The sequence below is a fragment of the Pleurodeles waltl genome, chromosome 9, assembly GCF_031143425.1.
Source record: "Pleurodeles waltl isolate 20211129_DDA chromosome 9, aPleWal1.hap1.20221129, whole genome shotgun sequence".
Taxonomy (NCBI): Eukaryota; Metazoa; Chordata; class Amphibia; order Caudata; family Salamandridae; genus Pleurodeles; species Pleurodeles waltl.
In genome coordinates this window covers 758,981,048-758,994,636 of record NC_090448.1, presented here as the reverse complement: position 1 = coordinate 758,994,636, position 13,589 = coordinate 758,981,048, and the positions used below count along the sequence as shown (strand labels likewise).

Sequence of the window (13,589 nt, the reverse complement as noted above, 5' to 3'; positions counted from 1 at the left end):
ACCAACACCACTAATTCACCCCACTCCAATTCACCCCACTTCAATGTAACCCACCCCACCCCAATTCTGTCTCTCCAATTCAATCCACCCGCCCTAATCTAATCTAATCCACTCACTCCAATCCACCCTATTCCTATCCACCACAGTTTAATCCACCTCATCTCATTGTAAACCACCATACTCCACTCTAGTCCACTCAATCCACACCACTCTAGCCCAGTCCAATCCTTCCTACTCTACTCCAATCCAACACACTACCTCAGTCCTCTTCACCCTATTCCACCCCACTCCACTTCACTCTACACCATTTCACTCTACAACACTGCACTCTATTACACTATGCCAGTGAAACACTGAACTCTACTCTCCTCTACTCAACTATACTACACTCTACTCCCCATTCGCCACTCTGCGACACTCTACTCCAACAAATCCACTCTACGACACTACTACCCACTCTATTACACTCCACCCCACTAACTTTTAGCCATGCGGAACAGCAGCCACACTGGTTTACTACATGGCATAAACACATTGCCAAGCCAATAACTCTTGTAAAGGGAACATATATTGGCTTTGCCAATGCATGTTCAAAATATGTTCTCTCTTCATCATCTTCTCTAAGTGGATGTCATTTCGGTGTCACCCTGGCTAAAGGTTCACATTTTGGTAAAGTAGTGTCTTCCTTCCACTGCTCCTCAGGTGTTTCTTTCCTCCACTTTCTTCCGCCTGTCTAAGTACCATTTCCCTTCTCCCCTCCTGCCCTCACCTATTTTCACACATTCTCTCTCTTTTACCCACAGCTTGTTGTCCCAGAATATTCCATACATGGGCTATTTTGTCTGATGTTCATGTGTGCAGCAGAGTGGGTGACGTTAGGACTTAATATTCCCCTGCTCTTCTACCACCTCTGGAGGTAAGCTCACATGGTCTTTACTTGTGCATGCATGTCCACCTCTCTACCTGTTGGCAGCACCTGTTTTCATTTTCAGTTATTAGAGATATCCATGCGTCCTCCACAGAAAATAAACCTCTTTAGGGTTGGCATCTATTCTCCACAATTTGTCTTTAGGACTTTCATCGGATGCACGTGGAGCTCTCCTTACAGCGCAGTCAAGTTACCCAGAACAGGGTCAGGACTAGACGCTGTCCCCTGCTTCCTATCCTCATGCCGATCCATGAGAGTGTGTTGATGTTCCTGATTATTTACAGTGACTACCTGATACTGGTGTTGTCTGCCATTTTGTTTGCACTGGTCACTGTTTCCATTGAGGGTTGAGCGGTGGCTGAGCCTTGCAACTTTCATTAACCTATGCATGTCAGAGTGTGCGTGCGGGTGCAGGGTCGGACTGGAACAACAAAATCGGCCTGGGCACCAAAATTAAATTGACCCACTAGTGAACCAGGTGGCTCAAATAATGGCCCACAGTTGCAAATTAGACTAGTTTTATACTCATAAGGTGCTGTATGAGTATTTTACAAGGTATGGAAGACTGCATGCTTTTGTCCTTGCTGCAGGTAATGCTTGTGGTAATATCAGGGAAATCAACAGTAAAAACCAGCCCAACGGAATATAAAACCTGCCCACAAACTTCTAAAAAACCGCCCACACACTGATCCGTCAGACCAGCCCATTGATCACTGCCTAATTGCCCTATAGGCCAGTCTGACCCTGGTTGGGTGTGGGTGTGGGTGTTGCTGGGAACATGGTTGGTGCATGTGTTGTCATCTCTGTGTAGCTGTCCACCACTTGATTCCTCTCAGTGTGAATGCCTACTAATTGCGACCTGTGTTTGCATACATCCAAGTGCTCATTATAGACTAGATCAACATATCTTCAGCCTCCTTTGCATTCTGAATATACATCTGCTCAATAGTGTGTGTATTCGCTTACACATTTTCAGTACTGTCCTTTCTGAGTTTGAGTTCACTCGTTGGTGTCTATAGCCAGGTATCCCTTTGTCCTTTCGTCATACTGCGCCCACTGTGTTGCCCTTGGTTCAGTGACATACTCCTGCATCCTCTTCCAACCTGTGCGTGTAATCTTAACCATTCCCAGTATCCGAACATGGCTGTGCTTCTTTGTTGTCCTGTGCGGCTGCATCTACTCTTCCAGATCTGACCTGACAGCCCTACCCAAGGATTTCTCGCTGATGGATTGGTCACTGGCATGTGACTGGGTTCAGTTATGGAATCCCGAGCAGGGATGGTGCCTTGAGAGGTTCCGTGCTATTATTTGTAAATATGTGAATCTGATATGATGTATAATTATGATCTATTTTAAGATGTGTAAAGTACTGTCCAAGCGAAAAAACAAACTTATGTTGGCTGTGTGAGTCTCTCTTGCGGGAATTTAAATTCTGAAAAGATATGGGGGTCATTCTTACTTTGGCGGGCGACGGAGGCCGCCCGCCAAAGTAACCCCGTCAGAACACCGCACCGCGGTCGAAAGACCGCTGCGGTGATTCTGAGATTTGCCCTGGGCTGGCTGGCGGCCGCCAAAAGGCCGCCCGCCAGCCCAGGGCAAATCAACCTTCCCACGAGGACGCCGGCTCAGAATTGAGCCGGCGTAGTGGGAAGGTGCGACGGGTGCAGTGGCACCCGTCGCGTATTTCAGTGTCTGCATAGCAGACACTGAAATACTTTGCGGGGCCCTCTTACGGGGGCCCCGCGGCACCCCCTACCGCCATCCTGTTCATGGCGGGTTTCCCGCCATGAACAGGATGGCGGTAGGGGGTGTCTGAATCCCCATGGCGGCGGAGCGCGCTCTGCCGCCATGGAGGATTCAGAAGGGCAGCGGTAAACCGGCGGGTGACCGCCGGTTTACCCTTTCTGACCGCGTCTGAACCGCCGCGGTCAGAATGCCCTTCGGAGCACCGCCAGCCTGTCGGCGGTGCTCCCGTGGCCGGTGACCCTGGCGGTCACCGGCCGCCAGGGTCAGAATCAGGCCCATGATGTATAATAATGTTTTGGCTTAAAGAATTGTGCAAATAACTCATGTGAAGTCATGTGAATTCTTGACAATGTTTGTGTTTGGCTTGAAAGTAAAGAAAGCTACACTCTACTTTGAATACGACCAACCTGTGGTCAGTTTAATCGTTAGCTAATTGTTATCGAAATGGCGAAATTAACTGTAGTGCAGGAGTGACAGCCCTATAAGTCTACACACCAAAACTTGTACTCCTACATCCTTCCATCTCCAGTTCCACTCTAGATATAAGCCCATGACAGATAGCTATGCCCACTTTACCATCCACATTCTTAGTCACCGCTGGATATCTCCGCTCCTCTGGACCTCTCCTGACATAGACTCGCACTCTTCCATCCTAACTGGAGCTATGCAAACTAGACATTAGTCCACTGCTTCTATTAACAAATTCCTTCTCCCTTCTACCTCCCATTGCATGCGCCCTCTGACTAGGACCTATATTCACACATCTCCCTTCTATTAATCTATCATGCACAATATATCTTATTCCATCCTATCTGTCCTGGAGCTAAACCTACCCACTAAGTCTATATCTATGCAGACCTCAGCACTTTAATTTACTCTAGAAGTATGATTACATTCATACTGACCTGGTCACATTTAGAGATATGCCTATGTTGTCTCTTGGTCTGTGTTTGCATAATGGGAAGGTGTGTTATGGTTGGGGCTGAATGCTTGATTCCATTCTTCATTTTGATGCTTGGAAAGTGGCTTGCATTGTGTGTGTGAGAGTGCACATATGAAAGTGCATGGAGTTTTGTGTGACAGAGTATTCTTGCAAAAGGTGATGAGCTGACTCGGAGTGTTTTGGAAACCAAGCCTTTTGGTACATACAGTTTGTTTTTAATGGGCAAAGTAATTGAAATTGTACGTGAAGCATAATTGCAACCTGTAAAGAAAGAAGATATACATCTCTACATCTCATGTGTGGATGGTTATAAGAGCGGGTGCGTCAGGGTGTTCTTTTTAACTTGTGTGTATTCATGCATCCCTCGACCCTTGCATCTGTTCTGTAATCTTCTAGGTGGCCGGCCTGTTCCCCAAATCCCATCAGTCTTCTCACTACTAGGTACATCTTCTACTACAAGGAATGTATGAAAGCAAGCCCCTGGTACTCCATCCCATGACAAGTTAAACCTGGTCCACCAAGCCTCTAACAACATAGCCCCCATTCCTCTCTGGATTTAGGCCTCCTCACTGGTGACATTTACTCAAGTATCTTTTAGCCCTTCAGTTTTACTAAAGGCTGTATCCACATATGCATCTGGAGTTTTGTCTGTCTGTCTGGGGCATTTTCAAAGTGTGATATGGGAAAAGCCTCAATATCCATTTTATAAATGTAACCCGACTCCTTCCTAGCCCAGTCACATCTCTACTAGCTTTTGGAGTCATCAGCCTACTGGAAATCTTCGAATAGACACATCTATTATTGACAATAATTGTACTGCTTATATGTCCAAATACACTGATGTCAAATCATTTCTGTAAATGTGGTACACTTGGTGCTTATATCTTCCTTCCATTTTCTTTCTCTGTCTTTCCTTTGTGCGTCTTTGCCCATCCCTGACTATGCCTGCCTCACTCTTTCGGGATATCTGTTGAGATATTTCCACCGTCCGGCTGACGGCTCGGAGGTGATGTATGATCCTGTCTCCATCATGAATGCCGACATCCTCAACTACTGCCAAAAGGAGTCATGGTGCAAGCTAGCCTTTTATCTGCTCTCCTTCTTCTACTATCTGTACAGGTAAGTGTCTCACCACAGCACCGGCTTTGGCGCCTTTGTCTCCCAATCCTTGTATTTTCTAAAACCTCAGGGTGCTCTCTTAGATAAGCTGCCACTGCCTACATCTTGACTCCTAGGTGACTAGTTTCTTCCCTTCCTAGAAGCCCTATCCCTCTGTTCCCCAGTTCACTGCATATCTTAACACTCTCCTGCAGTTCTTGCAAGCCCACTCAATTCCACCAGGAACCCACTCAATTTACTTAGGTAAAGATAAGGACCTTTTTACATTATATAAAATAAGTGACATTTTCGCTATCATTTACATGCATATCTTCCATTTAAGCCCAAGAAGTGTATCTCAATGATATTACAGACATCATTCTTAGTGAGCTGTTTAGATGTAAGTGATTGATGTCTTTGCTGGTGTTATCTTTTAAAATGTATGATATCTGTCCTGATTATTCAGTGAATTCTTTGCTTAATAATACATTTCCATAACTTGGTTAAATCTTTGACAGCCAACAAATGAGAAAAAGAGGTCTTCTAAAAAGTATTTTCCCCCCATGAAATTTCCATAAGGATTTTAAACAGCGATACAGAGATAATGACTGAACAGAATTACACCAAATTTGTGAGAAATCTAGATCTTTACCCAGAAAGGATGTTCTGTGTGATTTGGTGCAAATCTGTTCAGCCACTTTTGAGAAATTTCAGTCCGGAATTCAAAATAAAGCATTTTGGTTGTCCAAAAGGTTTTTTTTCTTGTCGATCCTGTGGGACTGACTCAGCCCTGTGGGACTAAACAATGTGATTGGTGTACTGTAACGTTAGAAAAATACTGCAGTCCAGAGTGACTGGATATGATGACTCTGTCCCCATGTCCTGAAAGTTAAATAAAATAACATGCAAGGGTAGGGATACTCCGATCCACTGCAGTGATGGGGAGGTGGGGGTGTAGGAAGTTGGCTCTGTATACACTATTTCAAAGTAAGAAATAGTGTGCACAGAGTCCAAGGGTTCCCCTTAGAGGTAAGATAGTGGCAAAAGTAGATGATTCTAATGCTCTATTTTGTGGTAGTGTGGTCGAGCAGTAGGCTTATCAAAGTGTAGTGTTAAGCATTTGTTGTACACACACAGGCAATAAATGAGGAACACACAGTCAAAGACTTACTCCAAGCCAAGACAAAAACAGCCACAACAGCAGAGAACTTTTTAGCATTGTGAAGGAGTTCTCCAACCCCAACACCAACACCAACGCCGTCACGCCCTCACAGGATTTGTGCGAACCCTCGCCACCTTCTTCCATCGCAAGATCAGCGACCTCCACGACAGCTTCGGACACCAGATCCAACCAAGCATCACCGAACCCGCACCCCCGGCCTGGACCCACATCAACACTGAAGAAACCAAATCCATCATGAACTCTATCCACTCCGGCGCCCCTTCGGACCCCTGCCCTCACTTCATCTTTAATAAAGCCGACGACATCATCGCCCCGCACCTCCAGACCGTCATCAACTCTTCTTTTTCTTCTGCTACCTTCCCCGAATGCTGGAAACACGCCTAAGTCAACGCCCTACTAAAGAAACCTACGGCTGACCCGAGCGACCTGAAAAACTTCCGCCCCATCTCTCTCCTGCCCTTCCCAGCCAAGGTAATAGAGAAGACCGTCAACAAACAGCTGAACATCCTTCCTGGAAAATAACAACCTGCTCGACCCTTCTCAAACCGGATTCCGAACCAACCACAGCACAGAAACCGCCCTCATCTCAGTCACAGACGACATCAGAACCCTGATGGACAACGGTGAAACAGTGGCCCTCATCCTCCTCGACCTCTCGGCTGCCTTCGACACCGTCTGTCACCGCACCCTAATCACCCGCTTCCGCTCCACCGGGATCCAAGGCCAGGCTCTGGACTGGATCGCCTCCTTCCTCTCAAACCGTTCCCAAAGAGTTTACCTCCCACCGTTTCGCTCAGACCCCACCGAGATCATCTGCGGCGTACCTCAAGGCTCATCGCTCAGCCCGACACTCTTCAATGTCTACATGAGCCCCCTCGCCGACATCGTACGCAAGCACGACATCATCATCACCTCCTACGCCGACGACACCCAACTTATACTCTCCCTCATCAAGGACCCCGCCAGCGCCAAAACCAACCTTCAAGAGGGTATGAAGGACTTCGCAGATTGGATGAGGCTCAGCCGCCTAAAGCTGAACTCTGACAAAACGGAAGTCCTCATCCTCGGCAACACCCCATCCGCTTGGGACGACTCCTGGTGGCCCACGGCCCTCGGCACCACACCTACCCCCGCAGACCACGCCCGCAACCTAGGCTTCATCTTGGACCCTCTTCTCACCATGACCAAGCAAGTCAACGCCGTGTCCTCCGCCTGCTTCCTCACCCTCCGCATGCTCCGCAAGATCTTCCGCTGGATCCCCGCCGACACTAGAAAAACCGTGACCCACGCCCTCGTCACGAGCCGCCTGGACTACGGCAACACCCTCTACGCTGGGACCACAGCCAAACTCCAAAAACGCCTGCAACGCATTCAAAACGCCTCGGCCCGCCTCATTCTCGACGTACCCCGCAACAGCCACATCTCCGCACACCTGAGGCACCTGCATTGGCTCCCAGTCAGCAAAAGAATCACCTTTCGACTTCTCACCCACGCACACAAAGCCCTCCACAACAAGGGACCGGAATACCTCAACCGACGCCTCAGCTTCTACGTCCCCACCAGCCTCCTCCGTTCCTCTGGCCTCGCGCTCGCTGCCGTCCCTCGCATCCGCCGCTCCACGGCGGGTGGGAGGTCTTTCTCCTTCCTGGCAGCCAAGACCTGGAACTCCCTCCCCACCAACCTCAGGACCACCCAGGACCACTCCGCATTCCGGAGACTCCTAAAAACCTGGTTTTTCGAGCAGCAGTAACCCCCCCCTTTTTCCCCTACCGCCTTGAGACCCGCACGGGTGAGTAGCGCGCTTTATAAATGTTAATGATGATTTAATGATATTGAAAAATATATTTTCTTAGTTTATTTTAAGAACCACAGGTTCAAGATTTACAGTTAATACTTTAAATGTAAGGTACTTCACTTAGATACTTTAGGAACTTTGAATGAAAACAAATCATGTACAGTCTTTGTAAAAATGGCAATAAGCTATTTTCAAAGTGGACACTGCAAAAATCAACAGTTCCTGGGGGAGGTAAGTAAAGGTTATATTAGGAGGTAAGTAAAACACTTACAAGTCTCAGTCCTGGGGCATAGGCAGCCCACCGTTGGGGGTTCAAGGCAACCCCAAAGTTACCAACCCAGCAGCTCAGGGCCGGCCAGGTGCAGAGGTCAAAGGGGTGCCCAAAACACATAGGCGCCTATGGAGAATAGGGGTGCTCCGGTTCCAGTCTGCCAGCAGGTAAGTACCTGCGTCCTCGGGGGCAGACCAGGGAGGTTTTGTAGAGCACTGGGGGGAGACAAGTAGGCACACAAATCACACCCTCAGAGGCACAGGGGTGGCCGGGTGCAGTGTGCAAAGCAGGCGTCGGGTTTTGTATAGGTTTCAATGGAGGGATCCAGGGGTCACTCTAGCGGTGCAGGCAGGCACAGTGGGGGTCTTCTTGGGACAGCCACCACCTGGGCAAGGCAGAGGGTTGCCTGGGGGTCACTCTTGCGTCGAAGTTCGGTTCCTTCAGGTCCTGGGGGCTGCGGGTGCAGTGTTGGTTCCAGGCATCGGGTCCCTTGTTACAGGCAGTCGCGGTCAGGGGGAGCCTCTGGATTCTCTCTGCAGGCGTTGCTGTGGGGGCTCAGGGGGGTCGTCTCTGGTTACTCACGGGCTCGCAGTCGCCGGGGAGTCCTCCCTGAGGTGTTGGTTTTCTGCAGGTCGAGCCGGGGGCGTTGGGTGCAGAGTGTAGTGTCTCACGCTTCCGGCGGGAAACGTGAAGTCTTTGGAAGGCTACTGTCCTTGAGGGTGGCTACACCCTCTTTGTGCCTCCTCCCTGTGGGGAGGGAGGTACATCCCTAGTCCTATTGGGGGAATCCTCCAAACTCAAGATGGAGGATTTTTCAAGGCAGGGGTCACCTCAGCTCAGGTCACCTTAGGGACTGTCCTGACTGGTGGGTGACTCCTCCTTGTTTTTCTCATTATCTCCTCCAGCCTTGCCGCCAAAAGTGGGGGCAGTGGCCAGAGGGGCGGGCATCTCCACTAGCTGGGATGCCCTAGGGCGCTGTAACAACAGGGGTGAGCCTTTGAGGCTCACCGCCAGATGTTACAGTTCCTGCAGGGGGAGGTGAGAAGCACCTCCACCCAGTACAGGCTTTGTTACTGGCCACAGAGTGACAAAGGCACTCTCCCCATGTGGCCAGCAACATGTCTGGTGTGTGGCAGGCTGGCAGAAACTGGTCAGCCTACACTAGAAGTCGGGTAGGTATTCAGGGGGCATCTCTAAGGTGCCCTCTGGGTGTATGTTACAATAAATTGCACACTGGCATCAGTGTAATTTATTGTGCTGAGAAGTTTGATACCAAACTTCCCAGTTTTCAGTGTATCCATTATGGAACTGTGAAGTTCGTTTTTTGACAAACTCCCAGACCATATACTCCTATGGCTACCCTGCACTTACAATGCCTAAGGTTTTGCTTAGACACTGTAGGGGCATAGTGCTTATGCACATATGCCCTCACCTGTGGTATAGTGCACCCTGCCTTAGGGCTGTAAGGCCTGCTAGAGGGGTGTCTTAGCTATGCCACAGGCAGTGTGAGGTTCGCATGGCACTCTGAGGGGAGTGCCATGTCGACTTAGTCATTTTCTCCCCACCAGTATACACAAGCTGTGAAGCAGTGGGCATGTGCTGAGTGAGGGGTTTCTGGGGTGGCATAAGACATGCTGCAGCCCTTAGAGACCTTCCCTGGCATCAGGGCCCTTGGTACCAGGGGTACCAGTTACAAGGGACTCACCTGAGTGCCAGGGTTGTGCCAATTGTGGAGACAAAGGTACAGTTTAGGGAAAGAACACTGGTGCTGGGGTCTGGTTAGCAGGGTCCCAGCACACTTTCAAATCATAACTTAGCATCAGCAAAGGCAAAAAGTTAGAAGGTAACCATGCCAAGGAGGCATTTCCTTACAGGGGCAAACAGAAAACAACAATAAATGTCAACCGCCTTTGCCGCAGTACTCTTGTGGGGAAGACAGGTGCCTGTCTTAGCTCCAGCTGCAGTACTACGGGTCAGATAAAAACAAAATGTAACCATCAAACACAAGCCCCATTAGGTGGCCATGGTTCTACAATGCACACACTTTGCTTGTACTAAAGCCTTCTTGGAGGGTTCACCCCCTCAAGACACCCAAGCCCCCATAGGTGACCAAGTCCCTACTACACAGATTCTATGCCTTACACAGAAGCCCTCACAAAGAACCCACTTACTCCACACTCTCACACTTCATTAGGGTGGCAAGCCCCTACTACTCTTCGCACTGCACCAGATCTTTTGCAGCTAGGTGATCAGGGTACCCCTACCCTGAAAAGACGCAAGTTGCCAAGCTCCTACACTGCACAGTCAATGCCTAGTACACACGTCTTCATGGAGAGCCCACTCCTTCCACACACTCACTCCCCATTGGGTGGCAAGCCCCGACTACCCTACTACGCACACCCTTTAGACAGTGAATTATTGAGGTGATCTTATGTGGGAAACTGTGAAACACTCACTGTGAATTGTCCTGATCATTTCTCACTTGCCCCTTTGAGGTAGAAGTTAGGAGGTATATATATATATATATATATATATATATATATATATGCAAAAAGAAAAAAAGAAGCAGAGAACTAGGGTAGTTCTCAAGTTTAGGTGGTTTAAGTGTAGAGCAGTCCCTATATAGAGCACCCTTCAACACCAGCAACACTCTAAATCAGCTCACCTCAAATGTCTGTTTTTCTAGCAAAGTTTTTAAGCATTGGATTAGCCCTTTCCACTGACGCCCAGCTAGAAAGAAGGGACAACATTTTTTGCCATTCATACAGCAAAGACTTTAAGTATAGGATTAGAATAGTGCTATCTACGCCACGCTGTGGAATGACAAACGCCATTTACCACTCAAGGCACAGTATTACAGCTTTGGATTGGTAAAATATAATTCAAGCCACCCTGGAATTAATAAAAGCACCCCCTGTGACATGTTTTGATATCATTATAGTTCTATAGAGAGGTTTAGCTTTGTCGAGACACAAGGTAGCACCGAGTACAAGTCAATTCAGGCTTAGAGTGCTGCATAAATTATGCAAAAATATGAAGAAGAGACCTCTGGGTAATTCTCAAGTTTGATATTATGTATATATCTATATATAATGGTCAGTGGCCGGCTCATTTCAGAAACGCGTCACTTGCACTTTTGTATGCACTGCATCTTGGAAATTGATTAAGTGAATACAAACCCATGGGTCTTTATCTACTCGGCTGTGCTGCCCTTTTTTCTCAGTTGCATGTTTTTGCTGGACAGACGAGATGGACGAGACAGATGAAACGGAGGGAAAGAAGACATTTATATATATATATATATATATATATATACATATATATATATATATATAACAAAAGTAACCAAAAAATTGAAACTGTTTAGAAAATACACAAAAGGTTATTTTAACTTACTCTGGTTCAGAAATGGAAATTACTTCAAAAAATATATTTTTATGTATGTTATTAGTTTTATTTACATATATATATATATATATATATATATATATATATATATATATATATATAAAATAAAGTTAGTACCTCTGTAACGGTTGAATGGTTAAATAACCCATCGGTCCTGCAGAAGTGCTAAATATCCTGCAGTAGTACTAAATAACTAATAAAATTATATAAAATATATTTTTAGAAGTAATTTCCATTTTTGAACCAAAGTAAGTTAAAAGAACCATTTGTGTATTTTCTAAACATTTTTTATGTTTTGGTTACTTTTGTTTCAAAAGGGAATTTAATGAAAAATGGCATCAAAACTCGAAGGCTTGAAAGTAAAAACTAAACAAAAATGACTGCCTTGAACACTTCTGTTCAGTTCAATGACTAATTTATTGACTACTGCAGTACACTGCTCTCAGTCTATTACCACAGTATTGCAGATTGCTAAATATGCCACTATGTTTTTATATGCTTGGATGATGACAGGTCCCTGGTGCAATGTGAGTGACGGGACAGCATCCCCAGAAGTAACAATAGGTGCCGATGAATTTGGTGGCTGTGCAGCCTCTCATTCTGCCCTAGCCAGTTGACGTAGATGGATTGAGAACACGTTCTTTCATTTACCACTGGTTCTATGACAGTACTTTTTCTGTATCTATAAATATTTCTTTTCATAAATCAGACATTTTACTATTTTGGCAATTACTTTTTTCTCACCATATAAAAGAAAATTTCCATACAAAAGATTATTTTGTTGGTGGTGGTTTCTCCTCCTGCACATGTTATGATGTCATAATGCCAATCTCATTACAGAAAATTATGAAAAACACCAAAAAAGGCAAGGTCCAACACAAAGTGCCTTCTCATACAAGCGTTAATCCCAACTGAGGATGATAGGGTGGGACCTTTTTGGAAATTGAGGAAGACCATGATTTGAACCAATCAAACATCTTTAATGAGTCTTTCATAAGTGGGTCATCTGTCTTGCAGTACTCCTACAATGCTCCTGCAATACTCCTGCTGAATCACAAAACAGGAAAACTTAGCAATTTTTCCCCAAAATGCGTCAAGGTATCTTCATTACTTAGAAAACCTCTAGGCTCAGACTTACATGGAAATCACTCTTCCCTACTAGGTACAACTTTTATTATTTTTTGACTGTCGCTGTACTCCGATGCGACACAGAACAGGAAGTAAAGCACGCATGGAACTCCCAAGGAGGCCATCCGTTGGTTGTGCGGGGCCACAGGAGTACCATAGGACCATGAAAAGTGGAAAAAAATAATATGATGCATAACACACATTAAGCTGGCACATTAAAACTTACTACTGAAAATTCACTGGAAAATCTAAAAGTAAAATTGACATCAGAGTTAACTTTGAAAAGTAAGTTTTATTTTACATTACAAAAACCTAGAAATTCAGTGAAAAAGCCAAAGGGTGAAGTGACATTGTAGTTAGGGCTGGTAAGATTTTACATTATGAAAACACACATATTCACAAACAAAATTAAGGTTAAAGTGGCGTTATAGTTAGGTATGGAAAAAAGACATTAACTTACTTTAAAAAAAATCATAGAAATTCCCTGGTTGAAAGATCGTTGTAATTAGGCTACATTGTCAGTGATAACAGTACATTTTAAACCCAGACAATCACTAAAGTTTGCCAATTACAGTTCAGCGGCCTATCTATAACTTGAGCCCCTGTCTTGCACTGCTTATGACCTCACACATTACATCACTCATGACATGTTCAATGACATCATTGATGACAACACTGATGTCATCATCCAACCTACTGCTGATCAAATTATTCTATAAACCAATGAGGCACTTCAGGTATGAAAGTGAGTACTAAGTGGTGCTCAATCAAGGAAAGCATACATTATCCTTCGTATACACAACCCCCCTTAGGTGAACCAAGCTCCTCCTACAAATAGCCTTCACACTGTACCAAGCGCTGTATGGATAGCTGACCATATGTGGGGAATCCACCAGACACGACAGGGCAAGCCCCTGCTGGACATGATCTTTGCCCTGTGACAGACTCCTCATGGACAACCTATTTTCTTCAGACACCTAATCCCCTCTAGGCGTCCAAGCCCATAAAGTGCGCAGAGTTTGCCCTGTCTTGAAACCCAACCTTTCGTGGTCGGTGAACCAGACATAGGTAGGAAAGTAGCAAAGTAGC

The 13,589-nt window shown here is 46.2% G+C and overlaps 1 protein-coding gene across 1 annotated transcript in view; it reads left to right on the top strand.

Annotated features, from left to right (window-relative positions):
- CNIH2 (cornichon family AMPA receptor auxiliary protein 2) overlaps positions 1-13,589 on the top strand; it is a 460,347-nt gene that overhangs the window by 425,845 nt on the left and 20,913 nt on the right. The window contains exons 4-5 of the mRNA XM_069207924.1: positions 804-916; positions 4,593-4,736. Of these exons, the coding sequence (XP_069064025.1) occupies positions 804-916; positions 4,593-4,736 (257 nt within the window). The remainder of the gene's footprint in view (positions 1-803; positions 917-4,592; positions 4,737-13,589) is intronic.